Source organism: Periophthalmus magnuspinnatus, chromosome 20 (genome assembly GCF_009829125.3).
Source record: "Periophthalmus magnuspinnatus isolate fPerMag1 chromosome 20, fPerMag1.2.pri, whole genome shotgun sequence".
NCBI classification, from domain to species: domain Eukaryota; kingdom Metazoa; phylum Chordata; class Actinopteri; order Gobiiformes; family Gobiidae; genus Periophthalmus; species Periophthalmus magnuspinnatus.
This window is the reverse complement of record NC_047145.1, coordinates 11,008,940-11,029,827: the sequence shown is the minus strand read 5'-3', so window position 1 is coordinate 11,029,827 and position 20,888 is coordinate 11,008,940. Positions and strand designations below refer to the sequence as shown.

The 20,888-nt window shown below is 36.7% G+C and overlaps 2 protein-coding genes across 2 annotated transcripts in view; both read right to left on the bottom strand.

Moving 5' to 3' along the window:
- The window catches only part of LOC117388452 (protein disulfide-isomerase TMX3-like), a 72,639-nt gene extending 66,625 nt beyond the window's left edge, over nt 1–6,014 (bottom strand). The window contains exons 1-5 of the mRNA XM_033985999.2: nt 5,901–6,014; nt 5,574–5,631; nt 4,465–4,504; nt 3,692–3,815; nt 2,071–2,116 (exon numbers count right to left, since the gene is read on the bottom strand). Of these exons, the coding sequence (XP_033841890.1) occupies nt 2,071–2,116; nt 3,692–3,815; nt 4,465–4,504; nt 5,574–5,631; nt 5,901–5,937 (305 nt within the window). The 5' untranslated portion in view covers nt 5,938–6,014. The remainder of the gene's footprint in view (nt 1–2,070; nt 2,117–3,691; nt 3,816–4,464; nt 4,505–5,573; nt 5,632–5,900) is intronic.
- Nucleotides 6,015–6,479: 465 nt separating this feature from the next.
- pxdc1b (PX domain containing 1b) lies at nt 6,480–20,489 on the bottom strand. Its single transcript, XM_033986154.2, has 5 exons — nt 19,820–20,489; nt 12,370–12,461; nt 12,122–12,239; nt 10,911–11,019; nt 6,480–9,902 (listed from the first exon to the last, which is right to left on the bottom strand). Exons 1-5 carry the CDS (start codon nt 20,073–20,075, stop codon nt 9,779–9,781), a joined length of 699 nt encoding a protein of 232 aa, XP_033842045.1. The 5' UTR covers nt 20,076–20,489; the 3' UTR covers nt 6,480–9,778.
- Nucleotides 20,490–20,888: the final 399 nt, after the last annotated feature.

The following is a 20,888-nucleotide window of genomic DNA, read 5'->3' as shown; positions in this document are numbered from 1 at the left end:
CATTGCGGCGGTTGCATCAGTCCGTGGGGTTTAATGAACTCAGAGGGAGGGATTGGAGGGATAGGGAGGGGGTCATGTCACTGGGGAGTATTTCGTCAGCTAAGCCCTGCCATCGTCCTGTCATAGTGTTTTTAATGAGTTTGATGGCAAAGGAAAGGAGGCCTCTTATGTCATTGAACACAGGGACTGTGAGAAGTATGAGAAGTATGGAGAGGGAGAGCGAAATAATGAGTATAATGACAATAGTTTTTGACGAGTTGGGTGTGGGTAAGACAAAAGTCTTTAAGTACTAAAGTGTTTCATTTTACTGTTTATTGGTTTATTGCAGCTCATAATTCTTGAACAGTATTGTAGATTTAGAATATTTTTTGTGGTTTAAATCTGCTCTTGGGTTATTGTGTCAGTGGCATAAATTAGTTTCAGTATTATTGCTTATGGTCTATATTTGCTTCAGCAATATATCGAACTTCAAAATTTGTTATTGTGACAGGTCTATGGATCCATAGAATGATAACGATAATAAAGAAACTACTTTTGTTCTGCATTGATTTTTATTTTTATTTTTTTAATTATCATCATGTTATCAAAATCGGTCTCAAGTATTGACCCTTTTCCTTAGAAACACAGTTTACATAGTCCACCTTCAGTTCCACCAGAAATAGGGTGGACAAATATATGAAATAGTTTTTTGCTTTATTTTTTTTTTACCTTTTTCCTACACATGCTAATTCTAAAGTCTTTTTGTCTTTTGTCTGTTTTCCAATTCCAAAATACACCATACAAACAAAGTATCAAAGCTAAATTAATAGTTGACTTGAGGTGAAAATCGAATTTGCACAGGTGTGAACAACAGCTAATTCCCAAGTCTGTCTTATCTTGGGGTGTCCCAATGGGCCCTGTGTCAAGAGGCTAACAGATGGCAATAATAACTCAATTAAAATGTTACAAGATATTCGCAAGAGGGGAATATGGTTCAATAATTACTATTAAACGATGTATTGCACACAACTTGAAAAATATGGCAACCATTTTAACCATATCAACAATCTCCCAGTAAGTTTAAAGGTGCAACACATAACTCTTCTAGTGGAGGATGTGTACTGTGTTTTTCCTCCATTGATACATCAATACGTTGTTTGGAAAAGTCCAGAATAAAGCAAGATGTATTTATCTCCATGGAGACAAGCAGGCGACTACCAGGCAAAGTTACAGGTCAGATCTGCAGAGAGGCAACCCTGCTCACTCTAAAGTTTGGTGCTTTGGAGGCATTTTCTACATTGTAAAAATACCTATAATTGGAAAACTGCAAGATATAGTTGGTGAAAAATTCAGACAAAAAAAATAACATGGTGACAAGAAGGTGGTGGACCCTCCATCAGAAAAGTTACATAGATAGTACGGCAGTTGATTAAAAGGCGCTGTACCCGATTTTTACCATCTTAAAAACATGAAAAACAGAACTAGTTCATTTTAAATGGTTTTCAGTGATCCAAAGTTAGTTCTCACTGACATTATGCATTCCGAACATCCCAATTATTCACTGTGACGACTTTATAAGCGCTTCTCGCAATTCTCAGAGACCAGTGAGGAGTTTTGCCATGATGGTGAAGCTAGCATGCTAAAGTGCACTTCCTGATTATTGAGCAATAAATGCTTTCTAATTAGATGCAGACAGCACACAGCTGACTTATTCTGACCTCAAGAGCTGCTTATACAATGTATATGCACTGAGGCATGACAACTCAACTATATAGGAAAAAAATTGGGTATAGGACTTTTAAACAAAACAAAATTCTGTAATACTATTTCATGTTAAACTTTCATTATTAGTGTTACTAGAATATTGTGGAAGTAAGCTGGACTGATTTGATCTTTGAAAACTATGTAGTGCACGTTTTCAGCTAGTTTAACCTGACATATATTGAGCCGTCCTCCTTTTCTTGTGCACATGTGCAGCACCTAAACTTGTATTGATTTCTTTGCTGCAGACCAGAGAAGGCTATTGCTGTTGCTCAGACCCTTTTAAAATGACACACAGAATATTGTGCCAGAGGCCGGAGTGGTACTTACAGTTTAATTGTGGGGTAACCGCGGACACCAAACTCTGATGCCATACCTGCAACACAACATAAGAAAATCAATCACTGTATATTTAAAGAAGACATATTGTGTTTGTGTCTACTATATAGTTATTATCTATGACACCTGTGGATCATTATGTTACATCTTTACAACGCCATAAATGTCATCAGAACAAAGCACATGCGGCCGACCCCTCCTATGGATAGTGGCATATTACTTATATTACATACCATCATTTGTGCCACAATAGTAAAGAAAAGAAAACGCCTAAGCACAGAGCAGTGGGCGTGTACCAGTGGCAGTGAAAATAGAGGTAGATTAGAACAATGACATCTTGAATACAGGAGTGTAAAGATTACTCAAACATAAATGAATCACTCTAAATACAACTTCAAGAGGGCAAATGAGAAGGAGGAATAACTATGATATGGCCAAAATCTCAAAAAAATATTTTATTATTATTATTATTATTTATGGGGGATATGGTAACAAAAACATTCTATTTTCTTCTGCATATTGATCAAACTCTATTTTTGTTTTAATTTTACAAAAAGAGCTTTAATGCAGTGTCATTTAACACACACATACCCAAATTTCATCCTCCAAAGTCTGAATTCCACTTGATTACAAATTGCTCAGTCCTACATATAGCCTTTTTTGAAATTGCAAACAGTACAGCTAAAACAAAAATTTAAATTGCATGAATTTGTTCATTTACTTATTTGGATTAAGTATATTATTTATTGGATCATTTATACAAAGCTGCTCTGGGACAAACTTATAGAAATGTGATGAGATTTGTCAACAATCAAGAATAAAGTTATTCCCGGCCTAACGTCCAGTGCTACAAAGATAACAGGCATGGTCACTATTCTATTCTGTCTACAGATAACCAGAAAATAATCAACATAAATCAGTGGTTAGTCAGAATAGCAAAGGTGCACTATGGAACTTTTCTGGCAGAGAATTCGTCATATGCTTGTACCCATGGAAATGTTATTGCTCTGCCTGGAATGTTCCACAGCATGGCATTTATTTGTCTTGTATTGTATTCAATTACAAGAGGTTGATGGTGTATCCAGAAATTAACTGAAAAACATTTGTACCCTGGGTGGGTTTGCCTCTCCACAGATCTGTAACTTCACCTGATAGTGTCACCTGCTTGTTTCAGTGGAGATGAAACAAGCCATATTGTGTCTCCAAAGAAACAAAAACAGGTGGCGGACCACCAGAAAAGTTACATAGTGCATACTTTAAATACAATTACAATCTACTATCATTTCTATAAAGGTGTATTTATCATTAAGTTTACTTAGTTTAGCAAACAAAATGACTAGCATTTCCATAGCTTTTCTTGACCTGGCTATTGTTTTCTGATATAAGACATGAAAACAGTTGAGATAATAAAACAGATGGCCCTGTTAGATCTAACTTCTGTGTTGTAAATGGATAACCTGTTGTATCACATTATCACCACTAATGACCTGCCGTGTTGTCTGAACAACAGAGTCAATTAGTTTTAGTGTCTTGCATGTAGCTCTTGGAATAATCACTAGGGGACAGTAGCGCTCTGCTGGGACAGATTGGAAGTTGATCACACTACACTCACCAGAGAAGGCTGTGGCGTCCATCTTTCCCACACGTACCGGGGACCCTGAACTCTTTAGCTCCACCCCCACGTCGTACCAGATGGGCTCCAGCTTCTTACAGTAGCCGCACCACGGGGCATAGAACTGAGGACAGACACAGTAAAGAAATACTCAAAATTAGTAAATATTGGGATGTCCAACAAAACGATAAACAATGCGTTATTCTGCTTTTTTGCTTCAGCAAATTGCGAAGGCTGCAATTTTTTATATACCTTAATTTTCCCCACAAATGACAAAATATCCTGCTATCCCCGTAGTTTAGATCTGTACAAACATGTTCTGAAATCTGATTCTTGCATTAATTTGTTTACAGCTTATATTTCAGTCTTTTAATACATTCTTGTGGATATGTTTAAGCTGTAAATTTTGAACAGAATCCCATTATTAAAACATAAATCTCAAATACAATCACAATACGTCAGAAAAATCGCCATGTGGCATTTTTTCCAAAGCATTCAGCACTATCTCGAAGTGTTACCCTCAAGCTGTCCCTAGCCATTTCTGTATGCTTGTTCTGTCTAATACTGGACACATTCTCTGATATAAAACCCATACAGCACAGTGGCTTTGTGAAGCATGCATGAATTCTCACTGACACAGAGGGCCTACAGCACCCAAAGGCCCCCCCCCCCACCCCCACCCCCCACCCTCTGCACCCACACTTCCGTTGGACATGAGCCCCCATGTGATGTGATGAGAAGAAATAAAGCTCTACTGAAAAGAATGGACTTACATCGACCAACCAGATATCATTGACTCTGGAATCTTTGAACCTGTAAAACACAATGGAAAACAATAAGTTTATATACGTAATTTACAATGGCAAGATTTGTAATAGATGACAACTGATGACAACATTTTGCACTCACATGGGTGAATTATCTTGGAAACAGCCCTTTGGATAAAAACACTACTGAAATATGACCTAATGAATCCAATACAAGAATAATAGGCACTTCTAAAATTTTTGAAGATGTATAAACTAAACTCTGTACGTGGAGATGTACAGAGGACATTGAATAATGCCTGTCTTAAAAGTTTGAATGTTTGACCATTCAAATTGTGATTCCACCTTTGGCTTAATTTATGTATTTAGGTGTTTTTAAATGTATTTTTTAAATAAATATCAAGATACAATTTAATCAGTAGCTGCTTGGTATGTTAGGTGATGGTTCAGGTTAAGGTTCAAGTTAAGGTTAAGTTAAGGTTCACAAAAAAGAATGCAAATTTGCAATATAATCTTTCAAATGGCGCCAAGTAATAGTTCTTCACTTTGTGTTAAGTTTTACAGTCGATCCACGTTGTGCAATAGTTCCAAATTGACGGGCATGTTTTAGCACATTTCTGATGAATAATACCATAATATTGTGGATATTATCAAGAAAAAAAGAATAGAAATATTTATAATATTTTTGTCATAATCACTCACAACTAATTATGATCCTTGCAAACGTGTAAAGGGAGAAGGCTATACTGAATACAGTTAAAGAAAACACCCCAATGAGACAACCAGATGCAGAACCCTCTACCAGAAAAGTTACACAGTGCAACTTTAATATTCATATACAGCTCTGTCTCAGAGATGCCCCAGAGACAGAATGCAGAGTTATTAAGGCATCCAATTAGAGACACTTGTGTTTTTGTGCAATTGTAACCCTATGGGAGGTGCCCTTTAATAGCAAGCACCATTCCTTTAATTTCACCCCAAATACTCCAAATACATATAAATTAATATCCTGAATGCGGGGCTGGAGCACGGTGCCATGCTGGATGTTTGAAAGAGACGATCAGGAAACAGAAATGCTGAAACAACAAGAGGAGCATGAAGGAAGCATCACTTACGAGTCATCCAGATCCTCTACAAACGCGAGAACAGCTGGACTCAGGAACACTGCTACCACTGCACCATGCAAAAGACAAATCAGCACATTATTATTAATTTTTTGTTTTTATTTTTTATTTCACAGCAATGAACAGCTTTATGTTAGGATCCTAACCCTCTCTTGCCCTGCTCCTCATGACAGCATTTGCAGCATCCCCGGCTAAGCTAACAATAACTAAATTTTCGTTATTATTACAGTAACAACAGACATGATGAGTGTATAAATGAGAGTTGTGCTAACGGTGAAGCGGAGTATAAAATACACGGGGGGTAAAAAGTGAAAGTACCTGCAGAAATCAGGGAGGCTTTCACTGGAGCCATCATCGCGAAGAGTGCTCACAGCAAGCAGGAAGTGCAGCGGCTAAACCCCTCAGTGCGCATGCGTCTCTTTTGAAACCGCTCCAGGAATTAACACAAGTTTGCAGAACATTAAAATGCAAATTTTTAAAAAAAATTGAATACATTTTTTTTGTCAAATTACTACTACTACAATGAGAATATTTTATGCATTATTGACTACCACACAGACTAGAGGCAGTTTTATTAAAGTATGACCACAAGTGTGATATACTGTAACGTACTATAGCCCACTGACTTCAAAATGGGACACGACTTTTTAAATGTATTCTAATACTGTGCATATATTTGCGTTTGTAGCCCCTATTTTATTTCAAAGTGATTATTAATTGCATGTATTTTCACAAAACTTACCACAGAGAGGCGCTCTAACATAGGCTAATTATTATACACTGCTTTTATATACAGTTATTATACATTGCTATTGGGATGTAACTCATTTCCTGTATGACCCCAAAATGTACTCACGTTTTGTTAGTGCATGACAAAACTGTGACATGTACCATGTACCACAAGGAATGTATACTTTTTTATAAAAACAGCATATATGTTATACAGTCTGTAGGCCATGTTAACAATTACATAAGCCTATGAATATTGCTGTACAAAAGTGTACATTGTGATGAACAATATACAAACTGTTTTCAAATACATATAGACCACAGAAATTTAAGAATAATGAATTTAACCATTTTGAAATATTCAGTGGATTGATTACCAACATGATTCACAATTTCAGTTCGTCCGGTCACTGAGTCTTGGCCAATTTTATGTTGGAGATCTAAATGCTTCTATACTACGATTTCACATAATTAAACCAAAATTCTTCCTAAATCACATTATTGTGATTGCAGTGTAAACAAAATAACTGCATAGCATGGTGATTAAAATGTTGATTTGGCATAACATATCCTCTTTAAAGGTGTATTATGTAACTTTGGTGGATGGTCTGCTATTTGCTTGAGTCAATGGAGATGTTATTACTTTGCCTGGAATGTTCCACAGTATGACATGGAGGCAGCAGGTGAAGCACAGGTTAGATCTATGGAGAGGTTACTCTGCTCACAGTAAAAATGTATGTTTTTGAAGGTATTTTTCACGTCATTCACAATTAAATTAAGACAAGATAGATACAATTAATGGCATACTGCGGAACATTTTAGGTAAAGCAACAACATCTCCATGAAGACATACATGAGACATGCACCCCAACTATTTAAGTTATATAGTACACCTTTAATATAACGGAAACCAGCATTTATTAAGTCATATAAGCCAATGTACAATTATTATTTAAAAAAACAAAAACATTATCTTTGCACTCTTTAAAGATTCACATTATTACAAATATCACCTAAAAACCACTAGGGAAGTAACAACAAAAAAGTGCCTAATAACAGTTATTTCTTCATACTCATACTGTCTGAACAAGCAATTCGCTACAATGTAGGAACGAATGGTCTATGTCATTTCCTCTGTTTAGCTGTTCCTGTAATAAAACAATACATTTTAACTTAAATTTGTCATTTGATATATCATGACAATCCATGATGTTATAGGGAGGCTTTTGACAAAATAATATCACATTGTTACATCCCAAAAAACGACACACTAAACTTTTCAAAAACTGTCAGACAATCATGAGAACTGGTCAACAGATCCACGCAGAGGCCTGGTCCGGTCTATTCAGGTCTCCAGCTCCAGCTCTGCCAAGTTTTCTGCAGCTCAAAGCTTTTGTGTTCACAGGGTCAGAGCAGTGGTGGGCGCTCAGCTATGAGACACTGTGAAGTCCACCACACTCTGCTCAACTGAAGAATATGAATAATATGGGCACTGACTGCAGTCAAAACAAGGCTTCAATGGTTGCTATTATAGTATTGTGTGTAGAAGAGACTATGTTTTACAGCATGTAGTCCTCATTACAAAATTGTATGGGTTATATGACTACTGGTATAGTAGTAATAATGTTAGTAGTACATATCATTTATCTTTCTATATAAAAAGTTGAAAAACTATATTATTAAATCACTGAAGTATGGAGAATTTCTCAATTTTTTCAGTGATGATACATACAAAAACATATGTATTTGAGTTCCTTGTCAGAATTCCTGTATTAAAATGAAAACAATGTTTGAAACTGCTGAACAAATTAAAGCATTTGAGAACAAAGTGTATTTCTTAAAATTAAAATAAATAAATATAATATATTCTAAATCTGGTTCAAAAAGCTGCAAGTCTAAGGAGGAAACATTTGATAAAAAATATAAGAAGCTTTAAGAAAAAAAGGGAAGTTATTGATAGAGAACTAACTTCAATATGACAGTTATCTTTCACAATGGAACAAAATAACAATCATTTTATAGAGATCCACCAAATGGGTGTTTTAGTGGGACAAACTACAGATTAAAATAAATACTGCTCTAATGGTTTCCTAGATTCAATATGACCTCACTCAGCTCAGAGTGGTCAAACACACAGCACACAAAATGACCTCAGCTGATCCTTTGACAAAGCCCTCTTTCACTGAATCAGCACAATATGAATCCACACACTGTACTGTCACCTCTACAAGTACGACACACTCTGTATAAATACGCAACACAGAGACATATTTTTTACAGTTGGAATATCCTATACACATTAACAAAGCATAATACAGATCAATGTAAAATGCAAGATAAGCTTAAACTAAAGACTACTGAAATTAGAATCCGTTGTTAAAAAAAAATAAAATAAAATAAAAATAATCTTAAATCTGCAATCTCATGTCTCCATGGAAATGTTATTTGGTTGCTTGAAATGTTCCACACAGTATTGTATTAAACATGTATCATCATTTGTTCAATTCAAAGTGTTTTTATTGCAAAAAAAAATGTGTTGAAATACATGTGTTCTTACTGAGAGTGTGGTCATCTCTCCACATATCTGACTTGTAACTTGGCCTATGACATCATCTGGTTGTCTCCATGGAGATAGAGAAGTTTAATACCATATTGGGGAATATTTCAAGCAAAGCAATTGGCACTGTGCAGTGAAGTTTTAAAATACAAAAAAAAACCCAAAAAAACAACAGCATTTAAACAAAACATTTTCAGGAGCCTGTGAATATGAGCGTTCATGGTCCTGTTTAGGTTTTTGATGTATAAACAAAAAGGGTGAGAGTGACAAACTGAAAAACTGTTGGCAAAATGTTGTAATGTGATGTAATTTGAGAGAGACTTGTTTAACTGTACAAAACTGGTCCACCTGTTGTAATTCCAGCTAAATTATTTTGGGTCAGATTATGTTATTCCCCCAGGGAATGTTAATGACATCAGCGGCAAAATATCAATAACAGCTCTGTGGGGACAAGAAGGTGATGGATCATTCATCAATTAATGTATTCAAAAATATACAATTTGCCAAACACGCTGGTGAAAATTGCAACATTTCTGAATACCACAGGTCAAAAAAATAAAAGTGGTATCACTGTTTAATGAGCCTATTTTAATACTGCAAAAAATGTGTAGTCCAATCTCTGCTATGAACATATTCAAATCAGAGATGGGACCACTCATGTCATATTATTAGTTAATTCATAGTCATTATAAAAAGTGGTTAATCATTGTTCATAAAGGGATACACCCCATGAAAAATATTGGGTAAGAAAGGTGTTGTTGCATCGTCTTATTTTATCTGCTCGACAAACAAAAAGTCCCATGTAGAAAGTTCAGACAGATGTGTGCAGAACTGTCTTCCTCTTAAGGCACACTGGTCTTAATAATAGCCACAGATGCCCTTCCGCTGTCTATCTGTAGCTCCTGGTTCCTCATTCCAGAATGTCCGTCTCAAACGGGACCAGATGGTAGTAGGAGAGGTTTGTGACGTATGCCTCGGGTTCCTCCTCGCACAGTTCTGTTTCAAAAGGCAACAACTCTGTTCCATCCTCAAACCTGGAAAAGGCAGAGAGCAGAGAGAGATACAGTATTACAATGCATAACTGAAAAAAGGACTGTACAATTAATCAAATTTTTATTGGAGAATAAGTTGTTTCTAATTATCTGTGATCAGCTTGAGTCTTTTTAATAGAGAGGGCTGCAGCAAATCCTCTGTCAGTAAAAGCATGTGGTTTGGAGTTCAGGCTTTGGAGAAAGAAATGTAAGACTAAGAGTGGTTCAGAAGCCCCTTAGAACGTAGGCCTCAACAAACGATTTCCAGACATGGGAACTACTTCTGGCCACATAGAATGAGCTTGTGCGGGAGGTTGAGCGTTATCTACTAGATATAGTCGGCCTCACCTCCACGCACAGCTGGGGCTTTGGAACCCAACTCCTCCAGAGGGGCTGGACTCTCCACATCTTTGGCCCATGAGGAGCGGTGGCGGGCTGCTGTGGACTTGCTTATTGCCCCACAGCTCAGCAGCCACGTGTTGGAGATTACCTGTAACTGTAATCTGGCTTGGTAGTGTCACCTGCTTGTCTCCATGGAGTTATAAATTTAATGCCATACTGTGGTACATTCTAAACAAAGCGAATGAAAAGTAATTGCCAACTCTTGCAAAAATGTGTTATAAGAGCAGTGTGTCCTTTGTTTCCTCTGCACACCCAGGGAAGGAAGAGGTGCACAGACTTCCTGCTGGAAATGCACCGATGAAAGGTGATGGAATTTAAAACATGCTCAGTTCTCTTGGGAGTGTTAAAGAGGAAATCCGCACTTTTCAAAACAAATGGGGTTATAGTGAACTAGCAGAACTACTGTATCCCAAATAAGAATACATACATTTGTTTATCTTCAATTAGATGTAGAAGAAATATAAGGTGTAAGTTGTCAGTGCTGTGTGTTGTAATTTCCAGGCGAGTTACTACAGTGTTTTTCAGTCTCTTCAAGTCTGTTATATTACTATAGAAACATGAGTTCACAGATTATGCTGAATTAGTCTAAACATAGCTACTAAATCATACGTGTTTTCTGCAGAGTCTGTGGATGAAGGCCGCTCCTTCTCCTCTGGACTCTGGTCAAACACTATGGTCTCTGTATTGGCCAGACAGAACCCATTGGACCTCATGATTTCTGCAAAACACACATTATCACGTGTTATTTTATATATATATATACTTTTTTTTCCAGAAAATAGCTGAACAAGAAACACTTCTAAACTAAAATATATACACCTGTGGCACTCACTCAATAGTATTTTTTAGCTCTAAAACTAAACCAAAGTTGTACCCATCTTTAAATATAGACTTGTGTGTATGTTTGATTGTGAGACTCTACTATACTCTAAATGGAGTATTTGGTTTTCTTAGCACAGTCACTGTATATTTTATTGAAGAAGACAGAAGACTTTATTTTTCCCTATAAGGGAAATTGCTTTACAGCAAATTCACATGACTGGCTTCACTTTCATATTTTCACACTTGCCACAATGAAAGGAAGATGTATAATGCATCCTAAGTCTTCAGAAATAATATTTCTTGAAGAGCGAACAAAAACTCTGTCCTATTTTTCCTAAACAGAGGAGGGCAGAGTAGAGTAGATCCAGGCAGGACAGCTCTTAGGCCTGGCAGCTTTGAAGCCACAGCTTTTTATTGCTGTATGTAGTGATATCTGATCTGCAAAAGGTGCTCCTAGGGCTGGTGTTGCGAATTAGCTCTAGTCGTTTACGTTGTGGTGCAATCATTAGTTTAATAAATTATTTTTTTGTTGTTGTATCTGTCTCAATCAAATAAATAATGCAACGTAAAACAGAAATCTTTTTAAGGCGCTGTACCTGATTTTTGCTGTCTAAAAAAACATTAAAAACAAAACTAGTTAATTTTAAAGTCTCCAGTGGTCTAAAGCTACTCCTGATTTACCTTATGCATTCTGAACATCCTATTTATTCACAGCAATGAGTTTAGAAGCACTTTTCACAACTTTAAGAGACCAGTGCAAGTTTTGCAGTGATGGTAAAGATGAAAACAACTAGCAAGCTAACATGTACTTCCGGATTATTGGACAATAAAATGCTAATTAAATGCAAACAGTAGGCAGAAAACTTATGCTGACCTCAAAAGCTGCTTGTACAATATGTCTGTACTGGGGCAAGACAAATTATGCATAAATAGATAAAAAGAAAAACTGGGCACATGCCTTTTAAGGTCGTGTTACCGTCATATAGTTATTGGAGTACCTGATATCTTGATGGGGCTCTGAAAACAAGGCTGTATCCGGTGGACTTTGTCGTTCCTCAGGACCTGGTCCAGTGGTGAGCGCTCGAAGAATGTCAACATGACCTCTGACCTGGAATACTGCAGAGGGGAACTATTTTATCCGCATGACTTTGCTATCATCTCCTGCTAACGCTACACATATCAAGCATGAATTCATGCATGCCAAAAACTCACTGAGATATATAGATTAGATATAGGTTAGACTTACTTTGCAGGGCATGCTGATAGCATTTTTCAGCAATCGTTCTACCTCGTTCAACTTCTCTTCAATATCACTCGCCTCTTTGATTTTTACCAGCCCTGAAACATAAACATTTCAACAATAATTAAACACTTTCACTTGCAACTTAAAGAACTGCTGACCCTGCTCACAGTAAGAATGTATGCAAGGTATTTTTAGGTATAAAAACACTTGTAATTGAATAAAAGCAATATGTATGTTTAATGCTATACTGTGGAACATTCCAGGCAACACAATATCATATCACCTCCTCCCACCCACCAGAAAAGCTGCACTTTGAATTTGATTTTAATGATTATCTTTGCCTTGAATAAAATTGAAATTACAAATTACACTTCTCTTACCTCAGATTAACAGTTTAGTGCTTGGCTCATTGATTCTGCACAAAAAGGTAATGTTTATCAGTCCCGTTATACTTTTTACTTTATTTTTTACTTTATTCATATTTGTTTTGGTACAGATGGGCCACGTGTGTCTCTGATTGGCTAATCCACCTGTCAATAAACGCCCATGTGCACTCGGGGAGATTCAACAGTGACCAGACTCACATCTTCGTAAAGTATAGACAAAGTGTGTATTCTGGATCCCAGGCAAAGTGTGAGGTGCGTTCAAGTTTTAACTGTCTGACTGTTGCAAATGTTAGCTTCAGAAATAGTCACACAAATGACCTTCTTTTGTCAATTACATAATCCTGGAGATTTTTAAAGGTCATGTTATTCAAGGCTGCCCATGAATGCAGGTACTAAAATCTAAAGTTGTTTTAACCTTTGCAGCCATCAGCAGCCAAATGTAATGTACTGGATTTTAACAGTAACTTTAACTGCTAATCTGGTCATTTCATATTGGCAAAAAATCTCAAAATAACTAACACAATATGCTATTAATCAGAAATGTCAAAAGATATTGTAATATATTTTGTTTATGTTACTAAGTTTTATAATGGATTCAAAATTTTTATATCTTCCAAAATTACAATTGCACACTCCTTAGTAGGGCTAAACAATTTGCAGTTGATTGACTTGAAACATATGGCTATTGATTTTTCCAGTGACAGTCAGCTGAGTGTCCGAACTGCAGAGAGGATGTGAGGATGACTGGTCTGTCATTTCAGTGCTACAGATATCACACACTCCCACAGCAGTGTTTATGTGGATGAACTGAGTCAGAGCCTGAAGCAGCTGGACACAGAAGCATGTGTTTATAACGGCCCACAGTGATGATGTCACACCCACAATGTGAGCTGTGCACTAAAGTCATCACAATACTGGGCTGAGTTTGGATGACTCAGGGTTACGTACTGAGATCACATGGAAGTACGGGTGGAGGATATATAGAAAAATATCCCAATAGTTGTTGTGTTGAATATTGAGTATATTGTCTATAAATAAAACTATAAAAAATTACCTAAAAAAGAAACAGAAAGTTTGAGTTTAATCTCCCAAACGAGAGTATAAATTGATATCTCTGCACTTTTGTGGTTACTTTTATGGTCCATGCAAAAAGATATTCATATTTGTCAATATTGCCCTACCACATAGAAAAAAAACATCTAGGACCATGACAGGACCTACAGATTATGTCTGCTCAGGCCATAACCCTCCACCTCAAGAGTCAAAATATAAACATTGGTCTCTGGTGCCAAAGAATGGATCACTATCTATCCAAACCGCATGTGTTTTGTGCATCTGGAGAAAGCGCTCAACCATGTCCCTCTTGGTCTCCGGGGTATGGGGTCCAGGGCCCGCTGCTGAGAGCTGTCCGATACCTGCTCGACTATAGCAGAAAGCTGTTCTCAGAACATGTTAGATTCTGCCATGAATTGGCCTTTTGTGACCAGTTCTGTATTTTTAGGGACAGAATTTCTATAGAAACCCAAGAGCTGAAAGATGACCATTTTGGGAACTATAGCTCTTCTTTTTATCAATGACCAAGTTGGTTTCATCAAGCCAGGACATTCAAGCTTGATCTGGGGTGGCTTGAAACAGAAAGTGAACCAAATGAGCTGAAAATAAGCCCCTCTGAATCCAGAGCTGTGGTTCTTAAATGGTTCTTGGACAAAAAGGTGGTTTCCTTGCCCTGTGGTTAGAGTCCCTGTCTCAAGTGGAGGAGCTGAGACATCTTGGAGTCTTGTTCATGAATAAAACCAACAAAAATCAGTTGTGCCATAGGTAAAAGGTCAGAACGTGAATTGCAAGAATAAGATGAGTGGTTCTTCCTTTTGCAATGTCAACATGTTTCATGAGAGCTAATGTCTGACACCACAGTGGGAATAGTTTAATGAAGTGTCTAATTAGAAGCAGATTCAGCACATACCTGTCAGAGGAGAGTTCATTATGGAAAAGGACCACCACATACGATACACTAGATTACAGACTAGTTTATGACAGATGTTAGCATTTAGCTTTACCACATTTACTAAACAGAACTGTATTTTTCTTTTTTTTTTTTTACAAAATATGAGATAGAATTTGTTTTAAAAAGTACAATTTATGTGAGAGGATTGTCTTACATAAGCTACACCAAAAAAAAACAGTCTTGACAGTAAAATTGCAGTGGGTAAAATTGTATGTTACGCCCTATTCTTTCCCCCACACGCAAAACCAGCAGGCACCATCAAAGAGATGAACACATGCTAGCAAGACAATGCTGTTAAACTACCATATACATTCAAGTGTCTTTTGCGATATTATAAAAGATGCATATTATATATATTAGATATTAAAGTACATGATTTTTACTGTCTTAAATTGTGAAAAATAGAACTAGTTCATTTTAAACTGTCTGCAATTCTCTAAAGTTACTCCTTACGCATTCTGAGTATCATATTTATTCATCACAAGAAGTTTATAAGCACTTTTCATAACTTGCAGAGGCCAGAGCGGAGTTTTGCTGTACACACTGGACATATTTGGACCTCAAGAGCTGCTTATGCAATAGCACAGCCAGACCAATTTTTGCTTAAAATACATGTAAAGAAAATCGTGTACAGGCTCTTTAACTGTTCTGCCAGTGCAATATGTTTTAAGAAAGTCGAGTTAAAAGTTGCCAAATTTTTTTCTAATAGTTTCCTCTGACAGGGTCTATTTCCTGCAAAGACTTCCGGGACTCAAAGTTATGTAACAGGTCCCTCTCGACAAATTGCTTCAACAGAGATATTCAACAAAGATCTTGGTTTTGTAATTTTAGTCATGTTGTCCTATGTTTTCATACACTTGAGCATTTGTGGTTTACTGATGAAACTGACAAATAAAATTATCTATACTGTCATCTATGGTGCAACATACAAACATGCAAGTATGTGAAGCTAAACCACTAATTGTTACAATATTGGGTAAGAAAACTGTAACTTATTAACTTGAATGTTTCTTGAATATATATTATATATATTCAACATATATAATATTGAATATATTTTTAGAAGTTTTATTTAATAATATAGATGCAACTCAGTTTTAAATAAATTTATTCCAAAATATTCACAATACAAGGATTGGCTGATTTAATGACTGTAGGCCAAACCAACAAGTTGTGTTACATAACTTTATATAAAATGCGTATTTAAATATAAGTTACCGGTAAGTTTATCTTAAAAGATATAAAATAATTAAATGTGTTAAAGTGAGAGCAGCCAAATTACTGGTGGGGGTCTATCTATCTCCATGGAGACATTATCACTTTGTCTGACATGTTCCTCAGTATGACCTATTTTATTACTCAAAAACACTAAGAAAAACTTGCATTCTTACTGTTAGCAGGGCCATCTCGCCAAGAATTTGTTTTGTATACTACAATTTTGTTGCTTGTTTAGAGAAAGTAAACTCGTTTATGCAATACATTTGACATATTCAATATGTTGATGATTAAAATGGGTGTATTTCATATTAACTTTGCACAGATAGTGGTTTAGCAAAGACTTTTAGTATGACAGCCATGATTTAGTAGTGATGTTGACCCTTTAGAGCAGTTACATTGCATATGTTTCTTTGTACAAGTAAATGCTGAGCTTGTATAAGCTATGCATGAATCAGAAATGACCAATGTAACAGTTATATAGCTTTTAGTAACATGCACTAAGCAAAATGACCACATTTGTGAAAATGGGATTGATAATTAAGAGGCCAAAAGCCTTTATATTTTACTGAACTGTATCAAATTGATCTGAAATATATTGAATCAAAAATGCACTGTATGAAGTTGCAGATGTATCATTAAGACTAATGATACCCAGGCTTGTCTCAATGGAGACAGATCATTTAATGCCATACTGTGGAATATTTCAGGCAAAGCAATAAAATGTCTATGGAGACATGCAGGTGGTGATCCTCCGCCAGAAGTTACAAAGTATACCATTGTAATACTATGTTTAGATAATTAAAATGAATACCAAATTCAAACTTATGCAATATATTACATGTTATTCACAGTTTATTAGCTCACTCATTTAACACTTTCTCGTCCAGCTGAACCATAACACCCTCACTCTCATATTCCCTTGGGCTTTGACAGTCATTGAGGGAGTGGTGAGAGAATGCACATCACATACACGTCTCGCATAAGGAATGTAAGCGCTCACTTCCTGTCTATGTCCACTCCTGAGGTCACATGTGAGGTAAGGGTGCCCCAGCTGGGACCAAATATGGGAAGTCCACTCCCTCCCTTTGCCCCCTCCTCCTCCTCTCATTGGGACATTAATGTGCAGCTTTCTGTGTTGCCTGGGTGCAGTTTGGAAACAAGAAAACATCAGAATAGGCAACATCATTGCAATGTTACTGTGAAATGTGTTTTATCGTTGAGAATCTATGAGACAGGCGTGACAAAAGCTAGCACTAGGCAAAATGAAAATGGGGTCTGAATAAGGCTGAACGACCAGAAAGAAATTTATAAGGGCAACTTTTCTAACAAATCTGAAAACGCTGTAATTAAAATATTTTTAAGCAGAAGATGCAGTTTACTGTAGAAAAAATAAACACACCTTGATTCAATAAGCAATACTGAACAACTAAAATCCCATGCATTTCAAAATACAGAGATCTAAACTACAGGGTCAACTTGATAAATAGTTATTTTTGTCCTATAGACATTAAAAAGTATAGTATGTCATTTCCTCATAGTGGCACGTCACCTGCATAAAACCATACTTCAGAACATTCGCCATGGAGATAGAAAAGTTTTATGCCATACTGTGGTAGATTATAGCCAATTTAACAACACCGTGTAGATGCTAGCCCACACAGAGAAAGGACACTTGTTTCTCAGTGCAATAAATGCAACCAAAATGAAAAAAAAAACAAGCTTTTCTATTTTTCGGTTAAAAGGTTACATACTGTGGCTTTAAATACCAAAAAATAACTGCATCGTTTACAAATTGCTAACTAGGAATATTGATTGCGATTTCTACCAGTCTTTATGCCCTAGTCTAACATGCAATGTAACTCAATAGTCAACAACAATGTCAGCTATTCTAGTCTGCGGGCAGGAAGAGGGCCCATTCCCAACACCACTAAGCAGTTTCCAAAACATTTGTATGCGCATGTGTATGCATATGTGGTCAAGAAAAAGGGGAAATGCCAGAAGACTTATAAGAATAAATAAGGAGTTTTTGTTTCTCTGACGCACAACAGAAATCTGGACATTTTCAAATTATGATTTAAGATTAGTTCTGGTTTAATGCCGGTTTGACCTCGGCCTAGTAATGGTTTTGACCTGATTTAAGTATAGGTATAAGTACTATAACTCAATTTAGTCTGTTATTTTCTCATTTAAATTAAGGGATGAGTCGTTGATCACTTCTATCTTTATATTTATTTGTAAAGCTTTGTTTAAGCCTTTCATATGACCACTGCTGGTGGTGTTGTGTTTAGATATGTCTCATTGATGGCTGATTTTGAATGGCCCTTTAATGGTTAACTGGAGGTGTGGAGAGGGCGTGAAGTGACCTGTGTTCATGTGTGCAGATTCTAGCAGCAGGTGGGATTTATAAAGCACAGATTGCGTGATGTACTGCACATGGAGGGTTTTATAAGAAATCAGGTACAGCACATTTTAATTGTTTATTTCTAATTGATTTGCTCTGTGTTAGATTTGGTTTGTATTGGTTCCAGTTTGGGATTCATTCTCCTTGTTTGCTATTGCTCAAGTCCTTGTTCTGGTCTTAGCTCAGTCCTGGTTCAGTCCTGGTTTACATTCACAGTAAATATAGGCCAACTAGAAGAATACTGAGGTCTGTGGAGCATGTATACATCTATGTCAGGGATATTACAGTATAATGATTAAGACCAGATATACTTGTAATAACATTGCCTGTGCAAAGTAAGCACTGAAGTGAAACGCAGTCTTGATATTAATAGAATGTTCCATTGTGTAGGCAAGTTAATAGGCCCATCTACGTCAATGAAGAAGTGAAAGTGGCCTTCAAAGACCTAATGGGTGCTGTGGTCAAATGAGTACTTATGGCTATAAAAACTAATAAATTCTCATTATTAAAACACAAAGTCAATTCAAGATTGCCTATGGAGAATGTTAGCTATATTCATACATAATGCATAATACATAATTTATGTATTTATAATAGTACATCGAAGTTGCAAATGTTTAGCAAATGTGTAGTCTATGTATTAGAGCTTGGGGGCAAATGCCAAAAACTTTAGGCACAATCCCAATCTCTAATTTGCATGGTAATAATGTGCTAATTGTCTTGGTGCTATTTATACTCATATTTCAGTCCAAGGTAAGGCAAGTCCAAAGTTTGTTACATTTTACTTCTTAGAGGCAAATATTTTATGGTGGTGCCTTGTGGGGGCGAAAAAGCTTAAAGTTGCACTATGCAACTTACTGGTGGAGGGTCTGTCACCTGCTTGTCTCCATTGAAACAAGTTACCTAGAATGTTCCACATTATGGCATTTTACTTATCTGTAGATAAGAGTTAAGCACATCACCTGGCCAGATTGGTCAGGTCTGTGGAGGTCTGTGGCAAGATTTTGTGTTTTGTGGTAAGCTTTAATTCTTTATGTTTGCAAAAAAAAAATTATAATAATAAAATAAAATTAAAAAAAAACTTGAATTGAATAAATAAAATTAGATACGTTTCCCGCTACATTATTCAAGGCAAAGCAATGACCTATATATATCTCCATGGTGACAAGAAGGTAATGGCCCCTCTACCAGAAAAGATACATATGCAGATACCTTTAATGCATGAAATACCTTTAATGAAACGTATTAACCTAATTGTTATCTTGACAAAAAATAAATAGTGTAACTGTGGAAAATAAACGAAGCTTCTGGTTAAATCTTAAAAAAACAAAACAAAAACAAGGGACCCCAAAGTTTAACTGCACGCGCCCCAAACGTTACATCTACGCCCGCTGATAATAATTAACCCCATTAGCCCGTGTCTTTTTTTATTACATTACCCACCGTCTATGAGCGGACACTTGGCCAGGTCGCCCCTGTCCTCTGGAAATGACTCCACCAGCCGCTTGAACAGCCGCCCCAAGTCCGAGTAACTGCGATGGAGGTAGAGAATATTCCGGTCCGACCACTCTGTACGTATCTCGAAGAAGTCCTCCTCCTCACCCCGCTGGCTGATAACGAGCCTCCGGACCCCGTTCACCCAGCAGTCCCGCACGAACATGTTGACCAGAGACGTGCCCTCGAACACGGCCGAAGCCATTGGTCAACCCACGGTCACTCTTTAGTCCAGCTCCGGCATGATAACGGAAGAGAAAAGTTGTGGTTTATAACAGTCAAAAAGTTAGCTAAAACTCCGCGCTAGCTTTGTGACTTTTAAGCTAGTTGTTTGAGACTAGCCTGTTCAGCCCATCACGCGCATTGTCAAACGTGGCATAATTAGAAAAAAGAAAAGAGGTTTGTTCAAGATAACGCCCCAAATTATTGATTTTAAGATAACTATGTAAAAAACAAATCCAATGCCGTTTTTCTTTTACGCAATTCGCATTAAGAATCCACAAGAATATTCCATAGACTAACTTTTTTGTCTCTTTCTGCAGAATGTCCCACAGTTTACACAAGTCCACTGTCAAGAATAGAGGAGCTCGCCTTGTTTCCCAGCCTCAGCACAGCCTCCTCCTCCTCTCTGCTTCCTCCTCCTTGACAACAGGCTATTATCATGCAAAGAATGTAAAGGGCCGCTAAGAAAACAGCATCCTCCATCCTTTTAGAATAGGAATTAGTGACATGTCAAAGTTGTTTTTTCTACGGTTTCTGAAAATGGGGTGCCCATTCCTTGACATGGGATGCAGCACAGTTCACAAAAGTTGACTCAATAGACAAAAGCTTGGATAACAACTAGACATTTTTGAGAAAATTTTGGCTAAACCATGCTTCACTTTAGCATATTTAAGGGAAAGTAAATTAGTAAAGTAATAGAAAATAATATGTATTTTTCAAACATTAACAGATCTGTTGTAGTGTGTAGTGGTTGTAGGCCACGTTGCGCTATAGAAGTAGAAAGTTATTTTCTAGT

What these genes read in the sequence shown, in the direction of transcription:
- pxdc1b (XM_033986154.2), bottom strand. Translation starts at nt 20,075, where the DNA reads ATGGCTTCGGCCGTGTTCGAGGGCACGTCTCTGGTCAACATGTTCGTG. An exon ending in GAGCCCCATCAAGATATCAG is followed by an intron (nt 11,020 to 12,121) that starts GTACTCCAATAA and finishes TGTGTTTTGCAG; the next exon opens with AAATCATGAGGTCCAATGGG. An exon ending in ACAGACTCTGCAGAAAACAC is followed by an intron (nt 9,903 to 10,910) that starts GTATGATTTAGT and finishes TGCCTTTTCCAG; the next exon opens with GTTTGAGGATGGAACAGAGT.